This window comes from Ochlerotatus camptorhynchus, unplaced genomic scaffold, assembly GCF_037179485.1.
Source record: "Ochlerotatus camptorhynchus isolate MF236.1 unplaced genomic scaffold, CSIRO-AGI_Acam_v1.1 ptg000936l, whole genome shotgun sequence".
Lineage (NCBI taxonomy): Eukaryota > Metazoa > Arthropoda > Insecta > Diptera > Culicidae > Ochlerotatus > Ochlerotatus camptorhynchus.
This window is the reverse complement of record NW_027041380.1, coordinates 1928-18203: the sequence shown is the minus strand read 5'-3', so window position 1 is coordinate 18203 and position 16276 is coordinate 1928. Positions and strand designations below refer to the sequence as shown.

Here is a 16276-nt window from a genome sequence, read left to right as displayed (position 1 = left end):
GAGTTAACTTATTTCTTAGTGTTCAAGTACATACATTTGTAAACAGCAGTCAATGTTAATCTATGAACTAAACCCTACGTAAAATCGATCTTTCCTTATGTGGTATTGATGCATGTTTAACTTTTCGCGGCTGTCGGAATCAACGCGCCTACGTTTACGGAGCTTACGCTGAAGTGATTCGCAATGCGGTTGAGCTCACCAAAAGTTTTTTTTTGAGCTTCTGTAGTATAGTATTTGTTCGGTACGGTCGCGAAATCTTGAAATGATTGATACGTGCGGTAAAATAACTAAATTGAAACAAAGCTCAACAGTAAAATAAGAAGAATATTTAGGGAGGAAACCAAAATTAATCAACTTGTCAACATAGGCTATCACATTTATTTTGGTGGCACTCTTTAAGTGATAATAAGCTGTTTTTTCTCTCTACGGTTGTTTCGCGTGGCGTTCACAATTTGCGCGATTTTCGTATCTTACGTAATTTAGATGTTTAGCTCTAAACGGTTTTACTGACTCGAGGTCGTTCCTTAAGCGGTGTTGGTACAGGTTAAACCTTTGCCGACTGTCGGATTTAACGCGCCTACGTCTACGGAGCTTACGCAGACGTGATACGCAATTCGGTAGAGCTTGTCAAACGCTTTTGAGCTTATGTAGTATTGAATTTGTTCGGTGTGGTTGCGAAATCTTGAAATGATTGATACGTTCTTTAAATTAACTAATTTGATACAAAGCTCAGTAGTAAATAAGTAGAATATCTAGGGAGGAAACCAAAATTAATCAACTTGCCAACATAGGCTATCACATTTATTTTGGTGGCACTCTTTAAATGATAATAAGCCTTTTTTTCTCGCTTCGGTTGTCTCGCACGGCTTTCGGAATTCGCGCGGTTTTCGTAACTTACATAATTTAGATAATTTCGTTCGAAACGGATCTAGGGTAGATGAACCAGTTATAGCTATAGTACCAATTATGGCTATAGTGAAGACATTTTATAAATTATCTGGAAAAAAACTTCACATGATCATTCGATTAATGCTTACCAGTGTATTTTCAGACATGCCTGTACACTTTAATTATATAAAAATATATGTTCAGGACATTACAACCCGATATAAACGAGTTTGAAAATATGCATGCTTGCAAAAGTAATTTTTGTTATCCGATGGGTACGAAACATGCAAATGAAATATTGATTTTTTTCTTAAACAATAAGCCTTTTTTAACATTTTACTAGCGTAGACTTTTCATGCACGTGCTCGTTGTTCATGTTAGCAAGTAAAACATTTGAAATATGTCGAAAAAATATAATTTTCTAGTATCACCATAGTAGGTACATTTTTCATTTGGTGTACCCATTATCGCTACAAGCGAAAGTACCTACTGCGATCTGTCACTTTTGGCCATAGCTCCATATTTACATAAGCAAGTGTTTAGTTGATTTCTCAGTGATTTCTACTTTTTGCTCAGGATTTCTCATCTCAGGTATGAATAAACATTGATTTTACACACTAATAAGCATAATTATAGACAATTGTACTTCATGTAGAATGGCGAAAAGATCAGCATGTAAACAATACTCCGAAGAGGCTATCACATCATGCATCCGAAGCATAAAAGCTGGAAAATCAGTTTATGCCGGATGCAAAGAGTTCGGGATACCCATCTCCACCATTCGATACAGACTAAGTGGCCAATGGCAACAAAAATTCAAGCCTGGACCACACTCGGTGCTATCAACAGAGGAAGAAAATAAAGTTGTCACATGGCTTTGTGGGATGCAGGACCACGGATTTCCTGTTACACGTGAAGCGCTGATCTTCAAAATAGCAGAGTTTCTGTCAGCGAATTCACGGGAGAACCCATTCAAGAATAATCGACCAGGTAAATTTTTATCTTTTTATTAGAAATTAGACCAATGAATACCAAAATAGGAAAATTTAATTGTTCTAGGACGAAAATGGTTCAAGGCTTTTTTGTGACGTAATCCAGGATTTTCTCCCCGAACACCGGAACAAGTGTCAACCGCAAGTGAGCGAGTCACCGAAAATGATATTCGGGGTTGGTTTGAGACAGTGGACAACTGGTAGATGAAGAATGAATTGCGTGAAGTACTGGAGGATCCGAGTGTTCAATGGGGATGAAACATCGTTTTACCTTCACCCCAGTACAAAGGAGGTTATTGCGCGCACAGGATCCCGCAATGTTTATGAAATTGAACAGGCAGCTGGAAAGCAAAATGTCACTGTGATGTTTTCCTTCGGAGCATCTGGAGTTGTCGTAAGTCCTCACGTCATTATTCCGGGAAAGTGCATCCGAAAAGAAGTGGCACAAGGTTTTCCATCTGATTGGGGCCTGGGTCAGAGTGAACGTGGATGGATGGACACGCACAACTTCCGTAAATACATCCTAAAAATTTTCCATCCATTCCTCGTGAGACAAGGTGTAAAGTTTCCAATAATTTACTTCGTCGATGGTCATTCTTCACACAAAGCGGTGGAAGTAGCGGATATATGCCAGTCTTTAGGAATCGTGCTTATTTCTCTGTATCCAAACACGACGCATATTACGCAACCAGCTGATGTTGCCGTTTTTAAACCGCTGAAAAGCGAATGGAGAAAAGTGGTTGAAGAATGGAGAATAAAACATCAGGGTGAGTCTCTTACATTGCGGCACTTCGGTGGGGTTCTGAACACAACAGTTGAAAGGGCAATCAAAAGCACTACAATTCAGAATGGCTTTCGAGCATGTGGTCTGCAGCCCTTTGATGCAAATTCAGTTGACTATACCAAGTGCATAGTGAAAACCCCGTCTTTGCCCAATGGATTGTTATAGAGTTTTCTTCAAGAACCTGTTTTACCACAAGCAACAAACGAACCGCTCCTCTCGCCGCTCCTATCAGAACACCTATCGAATCAAATGGGAAGTCCACAACCGTTGCCGATTTTGACTGAAGCTATGAATCAATTTGCATTATCTTCTGACTATGTGCGCATCCACATTGATAAAATTATTGAAGCTTATGACTTGATTGGTAGCGAAACAATGGGAAAAATTGAAGGCGAGAAGAACGCGTTATTCGTTTTTTCTACGTTAAATTCGATGACTTATCCACTTTGCAAGGAAATCGTAACTCGTCTTCGATGCAGCTTGATCTTGATGGGACACAGAATATCGAGTTACTTCAAGATCCTAGTTTTTCACCTTCAATACCTGCAGATACTGGTTCTAACGAATGTCAGATTATAAACATTGATAATTTGGACCCCTGCTATGAACGCTATGATGGATCTATTTTGATTGAGTTAAGTGCTGTACCGGCTGAACCCAATGAAGAAGACATGCTTATACCAGAGGTTACAATGGACTGCACAATGCACGATTTTTTGCCCATAATTTGCACGATTTTTTGCCCATAATTCAGCATAATTTATTATTCAGTATGATTTATTTCAATGGAAAACCTGAGTATAACCATAATAGGAACATACATATGGCGAAGAAAAGTGACCATATGGCCATAATGGGTGCTCTGCATAAGCATCATTATCTTAATTATAATTAAGTTTTATCAATCAATTCTTTACATTTGATAGGTTTATCTCAATAATTAAACTTTAAGCTTTACTATTTGGTATAATATATGGAGTCATATGAATTCATGTAAACAATTGAACTAAATAATTGATTTCGGCTGACAAACTATAGCCATAATTGGTACATCTACCCTACTTATTCAATCGGTTTACTACGCGGATGTATCTACGCGCACACGTCACAGCATTTTTTCCATAACTATCTTGAAACAATACATACGGAATCCAGTGTTCAAGCGGCCAACATAGGCTAGTCCTTCTGCTGTATTGTCAAAGATAAAAGCAAAATTTATTCAAATGGGTCAAGTCTTGAAAACTAAGCTGTCACGCAGCTCCAGCTTGATACCCAATAAAAAAAGAAAAGACCTCATTAGCTTTTGTAAAGAAAACATCTTGCGGCCTTTTCTCGTGGATCGGAGCTCACCTGTTGAAGCTTCCCTTATCTGATAGCGTTGTTGATATGCGCAGACGACCTCCGATTCCCGAAAAAAGGCAACAAAAAGTTTTGTTTACAAAAGCTGATGAGGCCATTTCAACTGTTGATTTTGAATTACAAACCGGATCAAGCAAAATCACACCGAGATATTGTTTGTTTTGCCTATTCTAGTTGTCACAGGGCTAGTAGTGGGTATGCGATGTAATAGTAGTGACTTTAGTGACTAAAATTATGAAAATAGTGACCAAATAGTGACCTTTAAACAATTAAAAAGTGACCAATAGTGACATTTATTGATCGGAAAGATATTGTTCCGCTATTCCGATATTTTTCATGCTTTTTAAAATAAAACAAATGATTTAAATATCACATCAATTTGTTATAAAAAAAAGTATGAATTGAATAAGCAAGAGTACGGTCCAATTCTAACCTCCATTTCCTCACAAGAAATTGTTATTAGATCGCGAAATTGAGGCACAGAGAAAAATGTTCAAAGTACCGATTTTAGACAATTTCAGGATAGCAATTTTTGAGGATCTAGGATATGTATGAAGCGATACGTTTAACAACTTGAAGAACTTTAGTCCAGAATTAAATGTATATAGATCTAATTTAGCCATTAGTATATTAATAAAAGATCCCTCTCTTCTATGTAGTCGCTATATTACTAACTGGTCGTCTTTCTACTTTGCTGTATTCCTCCCAAGAATAGAATCTTCTGTAACACCTCAAACATAGAAAAAGAATCATAACTCTGGGATCTAGACAGCTTTTCTAGATAGCAGTTTAAGAAAAAATCTCATTATTATGACCAAGATGGAATGATCACGGACATAAAACAAAATTGAATTCGTCTAGGACTTAAAATCTCAATCGTGAAAAATAGAGATTTAGGAATACATTTTATAGTTCTTTAATTTTTTTTTCTAAGACCTGGACCTGGATTTTTTTTGGTATTACCGGAATATAAGTATGGAAAAATACAATACAATTTAATGGACTTAAAAAGGAACTCAAGAACCTGTGACATGGTTTATTTTTCTCGATATTTGGACAAATACTAAAGCTACCGAGGGGTTACAGATTATTCAAATTTCTGGCTTTTGAACAAATGTTGAGAGCTTGAAAATTTTCCTAAACCATTTTTTTTTACATGGAACCAACGGGAAAGGTAATTTTTACCTGAAAATTCAGGTAACCTCTTCCAAATAGGAATTCAAGAGGGTTCACGTGCCGCACATCATCATCATCGTCATCGAAAGAAGTCATTGTATATATATACAAAAGCTGTTACGCCCCAATTCCCAGCTCTATCTTGATTTTTTTTTGTCGTATTCGTAATTCAAAAATGGCCATAGCAGAAAGTGCGCTTTCCTAGTTGTTGGACGAGTTGGAATTATCAGGATTCTTCATGTTTTCAAGTATAAGTTTTATATTTTTTATAAATTAACACTCATTTATAAATTAAAAATGAAATTGCAGAATACGGGAATTGATTATTCGAGGTGCTAAGAATCAACAATTGACGAACTATAAGGGTGTTACTATACGATTAATGTACTTCGAGATCAACAGTGCCAATTATTAAATAATGTAAATTAGTGTTTTTTTTTCCTATCATGCAATCATTTAATGACTCAAATAAATCGAAATATATATCTATAGTGTATCACCAGTTTACTTTATCATTACAACAAAATCCAGTAACATTTACTTGCCAATTCCCGTACCGTTACTTTTAAGTGATGCCAATTTGAAGATCATCGGAAAGTCCGAACAAATTTTCGTGTAAATCAATTGATTTCTATGTGAAAATATCTACGTGCCTTTTCAGGTGCATTTTAAGTAACTTTTTTTTTGCAGCGTAGGTTTGGATAACTTTCAAGATCTCAATGTAAAATAGCCAGAATATTAAATTTAGAACATTTTTTGAAATCTCTGAACATTTATATCATTTTTCAAGATAAAAAAATGCCAAATTCAAGATAAAAAACCCGAATTTATCCACCTATGGTGTGATCAGACCCTTCTTACTTATTCAAGTTTATTTGTTTTATTATCATTATCAGTGACCAAGCCCCCCACCCCCGTGTCATCCAGTGACGCTACGCCACTGCCTGGGGGTACCCGGAATATATCCGGGTGTAGTCTATTTGGTGAGGCTACCAATCACCTTATCATCGTATTTTAATGTGATTTAATGGGTTTTAATTCAATTCATATTCAAGCAACTTCCCCGGGGTACCCGGAACATGTCCAAGTGTGTCCAATGTGGTCTGGAACATTTAACACGACTTGCATTGATCTTAAAGGGTGTCCACGATGAAATTGCCACACACAAAATTGATTCGCAAAATTCGAGTTTTCATCCGATTGCCATCAAATTTTCAGGGATTGAGAAATAACTATTAAACTTCATTTTACCATTTTACTCGTATTTTATTTACAGTCCATACGCAAATGCCCGCACCTTGGCCTTAACCCCGGCCATAAGATTCTGCACAACCTGTGAATCAACCGTTTTTTGCATGTAAACCCATACTTTCTTCAGTTCCTCGACTGTCTTCACTACCTTAGGTCGTTTAAGAAGGTGCTGCTTCATAATCGCCCAGTACTTCTCGATGGGGCGGAGCTCCGGAGTGTTGGGAGGGTTGAACATTTTCGGCACGAAATTGACCTTATTGTCCGCATACCACTTCAGCACGTCCTTGGAGCAGTGGCATGAGGCCAAATCCGGCCAAAAGATTGTTGGGACGTTGTGGGCCTTCAGGAGAGGAAGCAGCCGCTTCTGGAGGTACTCTTTTATGTACACCTGTCCGTTCATCGTGTCCTGGGTCACGAAAGGTGCACTCCGCTTCCCGCACGTGCAGATGGCTTGCCAAACCAGAAATTTCTTCGCAAATTTGGACATCTTCTGAGTGCGGACATGCTCCGGAACGCTGAACTTATCCTTGGCCGTGAAAAACAGGTTGCCGGGGATCTGTTTGTCGTCCATGATGCAGCATTCAACTTTCGTCAGCATGTTGAGGTACAACTTCCTGGCACGGGTTTTGGCGGACTTGTTCTGCTTCTCGTCGCGATTAGGGGCCTTTTGTACCTTGAACGTTCGAAGCCCAGCCTTAGTTTTGGCCTTCTGGACAAAACTTCGGCTTAGGTGCAGCTTCTTAGCCACATCCCTAACGGAGGCGTTCGGATTTCGGTTGAAGGCCCCAACTACGCGGTTGTGATTTTTGGTGTTGTACGGAATACTTTTTCCTTCACTTCTGGGCTTCCGATCGGTGGTCAACCGTTCCTCGAACCGCTTAATCACTCGCGACACCGTGGAATTCGCGATTCCCAACGTTTTAGCGATGGAACGATGCGAGAGATCCTTGTTCTCGTGATGAATGCGCAAGATTTTATCACGCACGAGCTGTTCTTTCGACTCCATTTCCGCGAGTTTTGATCACAGGACTTTAAAACTTGCAGGATGTAAATAATGCACTATGAACTAAATCCACCCAAATTTTCATTAAATTCTACCCAACGGTTAAAAAGTTAGAGCAATTTCATAGTGTGGCAATTTCATCGTGGACACCCTTTATTTTTGAATTCTGTAGTAATTTGATGTGTCGCATGATGGTTTTGATACGTTTTCCGTTAAATCCAGCGTGAAGGCCCATATTCACCGGATCTTATTCCGGCCATATCTCCGGAACCGGTACACCGATTCCAAAACCGTTCAATAGCGTTCAATGGGACCCCAAGACCTATCATTTGGCGCCAAGTTTGTCCAAATCGGTTGAGCGGTTGCTGAGAAACGTGAGCGCATTCATTTCGTTACATACACACACACATACACACATACACACATACACACGTACACACACACACACACACACACACACACAGACATGTTCCGATCTCGTCGAGCTGAGTCGAATGGTATATGACACTCGGCCCTCTGGGCCTCGGATCGATAGTCGGTTTTTCAAGTGATATCTATACCCTTCTTTGTAAGAAGGGTAAAAAAATCATTCCCAGGTATTTTCAGCACACAGATTGGTAAAAAAGCTTTTATCTAGCATCTGATAAAACAAACACAGCAAGGCTATGTGCTCAAGCTATTAACGAAAGAGAAAGTCGACGAAGAGAATCGATCAATGTTACTTAGGACCTAATGCAATGTTCAGCTTGATATGTTCGCAACTCTTCTTGTCAGATTTTACTTTGGGTTTTTAAAGTCAAATTCTTGACTCTCAACATTGGTCGTAAAAAGTGACTTTAGTGACTAAATTTGAAGGAATAGTGACTTTAGTGACTTTTTGATGAAAAAAGTGACTTTTTAGTGACTGACTTGAAAATAGTGACCAAGTCACTAAAAAGTGACCTGCTACCAGCCCTGTTGTCAGCATCCCGCGGCATCCCTCCCGTCCATCTAGCTGGCATCTGCTCTGCTTCCTCCCGCTGCTGCTGAGTTGCGGAAAGGTACTCGATCGCTCGAGCTATCAAAGGTTTGAGGAAACCAGTCAAATTCCGTAAGCAGAGTAGTCCTGGGAGTGTTCGATTAGAGGCAGCCACCAGCCAGCTTCGGAAAAACAGTAGCGTTGGCGCGCAATGAGCTGTTATTCTGCAACGATTTTGTGTTTATATAATTGTGAGTGGGTACATAATGTACCATCAAATCCGAAAAAAAAATAATCTTATAATAGCATCTGCTGCAGCGCTGTACTTGCGATAGCATTGCTAAAACCTATAAAACAGAAAGAAAAAAAATTAAAGGGTTGTGTCCTAGACACGACCGCAGTATGACGAAGAACCACACAAAATTGATGTTTTTCATGCATTTTTGACTTTTATACTTTATCTTAAAATTTTCAAAAGTATTTCAATGTTTCGGTTATGGTTGACTCAAAACAATTTACACATTTTTCTTGACAAATATCCATGTGAAATTCCACATGATTTTCATTTAAATAAATGAAATTTATACGCAAATGAATAGTATGTGTGGTCACGCATGGTTTTTATATGTATGTATGTACATATATGAAGTAAATGGCCGACACATAGATATTGATTTGTTGATCACGTTGCAACAACTCATGTGTGGGATTTGAGGGGGGGGGGGGGGTAGGAAAGTTTGTTGATGAGTGTGGGGGGGGGGGGTAGGAAAGGTTGTTGATGAGTGGGGGGGGGGGGGGTTAGGAGAGGTTGTTGAGGGGTGGGGAGATTGTTGTGAAGGGAAAGGGAGAGAGGTTGTTGTGAAAGGGGGTTTACATCATTACTTTTCCTCATTGTGGTCACGCCGTGATCCACCTTTAGCCGCTGATTTGGTCCTGCTTACTGCCACGCCGTCCGAAGCGAAAATGAGCAAACGCATGACAGCAGCGCTGTTTTATATCTTTTCCGGTTCAGAACCTGATAGGATTTCCCGCCGTTTTTTTATGAATGGGGCGGAGCAAAAAGTTTCTTTTGTGCAGAATATGTAAAAAAAGGATGGACTTTGGATGTTAATATAATTGCATATATAGAGGTACCAGATATGTTTTACAGTCAGTTGTTGGTAATTCATCGAGTGTATGTCTCCTATGAGGCAATATTTTTTTGAAAATGTTGGCTCTGCATGTAAAAAATTAATTGTTTATACATTATTAGGGTTTGCTTAAAATTTATTTCCCGAAAAAAAATGATCGTCAAAGTCCATGTCTTTTTCGGGATATTGTTAAGGGGGAGGGGGAGGGGGTTGTTAAGCAGGAGGGGGTTTTACATGCACGTTTTTTCAAGTCTCATCCCTCATTGTGGTGGACACGCCGTGATCCACCTTTAGCCGCTGACCTAGTCCTGCTTGATGCAGGACCTAGTGCCACGCCGTCCGAAGCGGTAATGAGCAGAGGCATGAGAGCAGCGCTGATTTTTATCTTTTCAGGTTCAAGTAGAATGGTGTGCAACCAAGTGGTATTCGTTTGTGATGACTGGGTTTGGGAAAAAAGGCTTATTTCATGAAATCAGTGATAAAATTATCATTTGTACATTTTCAATAGTTTAATTACGGAAAAATTGGATAAATATTTATTTCAACAGGTTCGTAATGTAATATCCTATCGATTGGCGTATTTGGATTTTAATTTCATCTATAAATGACAAAGTAACAAGCGTTCATAACCTAACACTCCTTCACCACACATATTTTTTGATTTGCACCCCAGTATTTTCGGTAAAAAGTAACGTTTAAAAATAGGTAATTTTTAACGTTTAAAAATAGGTAATTTTTAACGTTTACGATAATTTTAGGTAATCGATGTTTACCGATAATTTAGGTATGTGCACTTTTGTTCGATTATCGTTATTTTTTACTGACTTCTAGGCAGGGTTATTTCCACTCACTTGCTATAAAAAAATGTTTTTCGGAATTATGAAATCATGAAATAGTATAATTCAAATTAGTACTTGTAAGTTACAAGAAGAGGTCGTGAAGTTGTTTGACACATAAAATCTGTCAATATTGCTTTCAGTGCGTCACAATCAGCGATTTTACGACTCGTGAGCGCTCACTCTGAGTGAACGCTCACGAATCATAAGACCGGTGATTGTGACGCTCTCAAAGTGAAATTGACAGGTTGTATGAGTCAAACACATACTTCACGACCTCTTCTTGTAACTTACAAGTACTAATTTGCATTATACTATGTCATGATTTCATAATTCCGAAAAACATTTTTTTATAGCAAGTGAGTGGAAGTTACCCTGCTTCTAGGTATTCCTGTCTTATCGTGAAGATCAAAATGTCATGCACGCTATTTCAAAACTACCCAAATTTGGGTACAATCCACCCAGATCGGTCAAAAATGAACCTACATTGACAAATGAACAACATTGAGATTTTCACGTCTGGTTGTATTGGTGCGATATGTGAGAGCGTGTTAATGAATATCCGAGGAAAATACATAACAAATCGATGTCAAACTCATTTTGACAGGTTTACTTTCATACATTTTTTAGGTTAGCCAGAGGAAAATAATAAACAACTTTACACGGCGTTGCTTCCGCTAGTGTGCGTGCGTTAAACGTCACTAATCTCTATTGACATGAATTCGATCGACGTTGTTCATTTGTCAACTTGTCACTCCCAACACAGTTTACCCATTTTTGGGTAGGTTCAGTTTTGCCGGATCTGGGTGGATTCTACCCAAGTTTGGGTAGTTTTGAAATAGCGTGCACCTGAGATTTATCAATCATGTAAATATTTACACATCATTTCAGTGCCAACATTTCAAAGGGGCGTAATTGCATTTGTAAACAATGGCTTTAGCCGTCGATTTCTCGCGAATAAAAGCTCACTCATGAAAAATAATGACACCAGCGGGTAGAGGAATGTTTCCTCTACCAGCTAGCATTGTAATTTTGGAGAGGTAAGATTTCATTCGCCAGAAATTGACGGCTAAAGTCATTGTTTACAAAAGCAATTACGCCCCTTTGAAATGTTGGCACTGATTTATTAGAGAATTGAGTTCTTCAAGCAGGATCTCACGAACACTAATCTAATAATGGCCCTTATTACCGATGTCACTTCACGGTGAAGTGACAACTTATCACTCACGGTGAAGTGATTCCCATTTGATTTACACGGAAATCACTTCACCGTGAGTGACAACTGCTCCCTTCACTTCGTTTTCACCGTGAAGTGACACCCGTAATAAGGGCCAATATTATTTTACACATACTAGTGTATACTCCCGCATAAACGCGAACCATATCTTGACCTTACCGAAAATGGTTACAAATTGTTTATAATCCCTGCTAAACTTTAACTGAAATGGTTATGGAACTTTACAAGGTTGCCTGTAAATTAATGATTACCAATTCGCGATATATTCCACGTAAAGTTGACCGACAATACAAAACCATCCATGGACCTTACTGACTACCATAACCATTACCATTAAAATTCTCAAACCATAAGTAAAAAGGTTCTAATATAGTTTTCTTTCAGAAAATGTATGGAGAAAACAAGAATTTAGAATGGTAATGGTTCTTAACAACCCATTATTTGTAAGGTTTACTTCCAAAAAACCATAATACATAAGGTTAAAACTTTATCACACAAACGTTCATGTAAAGTTCCATAACCATTTCAGTTAAAGTTTAGCAGGGATTATAAACAATTTGTAACCATTTTCGGTAAGGTCAACGTATGGTTCGCGTTTATGCGGGCTGCCATGTACACGGTAATAATGTTGGTAATAATCTCAGGCATAACATTTGATAACGGCACAAAAGCATTTGTAAACAAACTTTGTAAGGCCTTTTACACGCGAACCAAAGTACGCCCATGCAAACCAACAACATCATCGGATAGGGACAACTATCACCTTTCCGACAGTGGTATTGGTTTGCGTGGGCGTACTTTGGTTCGCGTGTAAAGGGTCTTAGAAAGTTTGTTTACAAATGCTTTTGTGCCGTTATCAAATGTTATGCCTGATTTAACACCCATTTATGAGTAAAAGTTAACCATTGTCAATAAAAGTGGTACTACTAATTAATGAGTAATTTATTTTGCCAATTAAGTAGTAACTGTTAGCTACACAGCAAAACAAGTTGTTGAATATTACATCCAAACTGCTGCAACCAGGTCAATCCATCGGTTGTGTAATATCACATTGTACGATGTACATCGATTTTGCGAACAAAATTACATCCATTGATGTAATATTGTATCTGCTTTTTGCTATTACATCATTATTTCAGGCATAACATTTCAGGCATAACATTTGAAAACGGCACAAAAGCATTTGTAAACAAACTTTCTAAGGCCCTTTACACGCGAACCAAAGTACGCCCACGCAAACCAATACCACTTTCGGAAAGGTGATAGTTGCACCTATCCGATAATGTTGTTGGTTTGCGTTGACGTACTTTGGTTCGCGTGTAAAGGGCCTTAGAAAGTTTGTTTACAAATGCTTTTGTGCCGTTATCAAATGTTATGCCTGATTTCATACATCAGCTTGAATTACGTTGATCGATATTACATTTTTTTTTGCTGTGTACTGTTTGCAGAAACTCATTGTTATTTTAATAATTTAGTCATAAATGAGTAAAGCCACTTTTATAAAAAATGGGTTAACTTTTACTCATAAAAGAGTATTTGGCTGTTACCGTACAAGCTTAGGATTTGTTTTCGTTTTGTTGTTTATTTCAGTGCCAACATTTCAAAGGGGCGTAATTGCTTTTGTAAACAATGACTTTAACCGTAAATTTCTCGCGAATGAAATCTTACCTCTACAAAATTACATTGCTTGCTGATAGAGGAAACATTCCTCTACCTGCTGGTGTAATTATTTTTCATGAGAGAGATTTTATTCGCGAGAAATCGACGACTAAAGCCATTGTTTACAAATGCAATTACGCCCCTTTGAAATGTTGGCACTGATTTTTACTTTAGAATGACAGTTCTTACAGAAAAAAAAAATTCTCGCAGCTATCAAAAAATTTCATCTTACTAACACACGCAAATCGTACCAATACGAACCCGCCTGTAGAGGACTATTTATGCCAGATCTCTTTTCGACCAAATTCGAAAAACCCCTTCAAGGAAAAAAAAACTGTCAAAACGGCAGTAAAAAAAGTTTAAAATGCAAATCAAAACAAAAGTATTCACATGTGCGAATTATTCTTCTTATGATCGGTTGCTTTTGCTAGAATAATAACTTGTTTTTAGAAGATTATAACTTTGTTAGAAAATTGGCTGTGTGATCAAAGTTGCGCAACGGTCATTCTCAATAAAAGAGCTATCAAACAGCCCTAACCATGGCCAAACCCAGTGCCAAGTGGACCGATCTCACTAAGCCACTCAGCGCCCCGGTGCTTCAAGTGATAGAGGGTTTTGGCTTCCAAAAAATGACACCGGTTCAAGTAAGTATCGGCGCGGCCATCGGATATACTAGTATCGAATAAATTTAGCATTTTTTTTTATTGTTATCCATGCAGGCAGCTACAATCCCATTGCTCCTATCGTACAAGGATGTCGCCGCTGAAGCAGTTACCGGTTCCGGCAAGACTCTGGCTTTCGTTGTACCATTGTTGGAATTGTTGCTAAAAAGACAGCGTGACACGGCTTGGAAGAAATCTGAAATCGGTGCAATAATCATTTCCCCGACTCGAGAGCTAGCCGTGCAAATTAGCGCTGTGCTGCAAGGTTTTCTGGAACATGATCAATTGTCGATGTTCAAACAGAAACTTCTGATCGGAGGAAATCCTGTCGAGGAAGATGTGGATTCGATCAGGAAAGAAGGAGCAAACGTTCTTATTGCTACTCCGGGTAGACTCAAAGATTTGTTCGAGCGGAAGGGTGATTTGAATTTGACGGCAAAGGTAAGGGGCTTAGAGTTTCTCGTGCTGGACGAAGCGGACAGGTTGTTGGATCTTGGTTTCGAAACTACAATCAATACAATTTTGGGGTATCTACCGCGACAAAGAAGGACCGGTCTCTTCTCGGCTACGCAAACCAAGGAAGTGAAGGATTTAATGCGTGCCGGTTTGCGTAATCCGGTGTTGGTCAGTGTCAAGGAAAAGGCCACCGTCAGTACACCGAAGTTGTTGCAAAATTATTACGTTATTGTTGAGCCAGAGTTTAAGCTTTCCGTCTTGTTGGATTTCATTGAAAAGCAACAGGTGAAAAAAGCGATGCTTTTCTTCCCAACATGTGCCTGCGTTGAGTATTGGGGAATTGCTTTGACCGAGCTACTAAAACCGACAAAGGTGCTGGCTCTTCACGGAAAGATGAAATCACAGAGGAATAAAATTTTAAAGGACTTTAGGGACTCGGAAAACGCTCTGCTTCTATGTACGGATTTATTAGCACGGGGGGTGGACATTCCGGAAGTGGACTGGGTGTTACAGTGGGATGCACCATCAAATGCATCTGCCTTCGTACACCGAGTTGGTCGGACGGCACGTCAAGGCAACGTAGGCAATGCACTAATATTGCTTCTACCTTCGGAAGATGCCTACGTAGACTTTCTGACACGGAATCAGAAAGTTTCACTAAAGAAAGTAACATTGGAAGCGCATGAGAAAAAATTTCAGGAGACACTGAAAGCTCTTCACCGAATCCAAAAGAGCGACCGTGGCATCTACGACAAGGCTAGTCGAGCGTTTGTTTCCCACATTCAAGCTTACAGCAAGCACGAGTGCAATCTGATTCTAAGGGTGAAAGATCTCGACTTGGGAAAAGTCGCCACCAGTTACGGAATGCTTCAACTGCCGAAGATGCCAGAAATGAAGGAACATTTCAAAAAGACCTTCCAAGGACCAGCTGAGCCAATCGACATCTACAAGCTCACCTACAAAGACAAGCAGAAACAAGCTTCGTACGACAAGAAACTGAAAGTGTACCAGGAAACTGGCGAATGGAAAGGAAAGAAGAAGCTGATGAAAAAGAAATCCATTCCTTGGGAACTGGCCAAACATGAACGGGAAGAACGGAAGGAAGTTCGTAAGAAACGCAGGGATGCCAAACAGAAGAGGAAAGCGGCCATCGAAGCCGGAGACGTTGATCCGACGAAGAAGAAAAAGGCCAAATTTTCGAAGGAAGACTTGGAAGAACTGGCAAACGACATCCGAACGCTGAAGAAACTGAAGAAGAAGAAAATTACGGAAGATGAATGCGATGATGAGTTGGGGCTGGCCAGTGCGGATGATGAATAGAGGTTCGCTAAGTAATGTATATTTTTGGTTTATTGTTAGACAATATGAGAACTGCCTAGTACGACCTTAACTGGCGAAGAAATCCATTTAAATAATGTGGTTCACTGTAATGGAATTTTCTTGGAAGCTTGTGCCATCATCCACTAGATGGGATAGTATTTTTGTTTTGGTTTTGCACAAAGTTGATTTTGTGTACAATGATTCTTTGACAGTGTGCAAAGAGCGCGTATCATTTTGTCATTTTTTTATGCATTTCAGTTTTGAGTAGAGTGAAAGAGATAGAACCAAAACATTCTAGTACATTTGGTGAAAATGCTAGTTCAATCCAGTAGTAGCACAAACGAAGTGACAGACGGAGTGGCTCGAAAACTTTGGTGACTACCCAAGTAACCATAGGCACGTTATTTCGCCTTTTTGGTTATGTACGGGCCTCAGCAGAACTTACAAACACTGGTGTGGCCGTTGTCCAGCTGTATATAACCAAAAAGACGAAATAACGTGCCTATGGTTACGTGGGTAAACCTGCTAATTGCAATATTGACAGACGGAGCGGCTCGAAAACTTT

The 16276-nt window shown here is 39.1% G+C and overlaps 2 protein-coding genes and 1 pseudogene across 2 annotated transcripts in view; all 3 read left to right on the top strand.

Moving 5' to 3' along the window:
• LOC135715500 (uncharacterized) overlaps window positions 1-13464 on the top strand; it is a 30153-nt gene extending 16689 nt beyond the window's left edge. The window contains exon 4 of the mRNA XM_065238767.1: window positions 13448-13464. The gene's annotated coding sequence lies outside the window, so the exon portion shown is untranslated. The remainder of the gene's footprint in view (window positions 1-13447) is intronic.
• LOC135715504 (uncharacterized) lies at window positions 1474-2443 on the top strand (annotated as a pseudogene).
• A 199-nt stretch (window positions 13465-13663) lies between the features above and the next one.
• Window positions 13664-15730, top strand: LOC135715497 (probable ATP-dependent RNA helicase DDX55 homolog). The gene is made up of 2 exons (XM_065238761.1): window positions 13664-13917; window positions 13993-15730. The coding sequence occupies exons 1-2, from the start codon at window positions 13813-13815 to the stop codon at window positions 15709-15711; spliced, it is 1824 nt and encodes a 607-aa protein (XP_065094833.1). The 5' UTR covers window positions 13664-13812; the 3' UTR covers window positions 15712-15730.
• The last annotated feature ends 546 nt before the right edge of the window (window positions 15731-16276 follow it).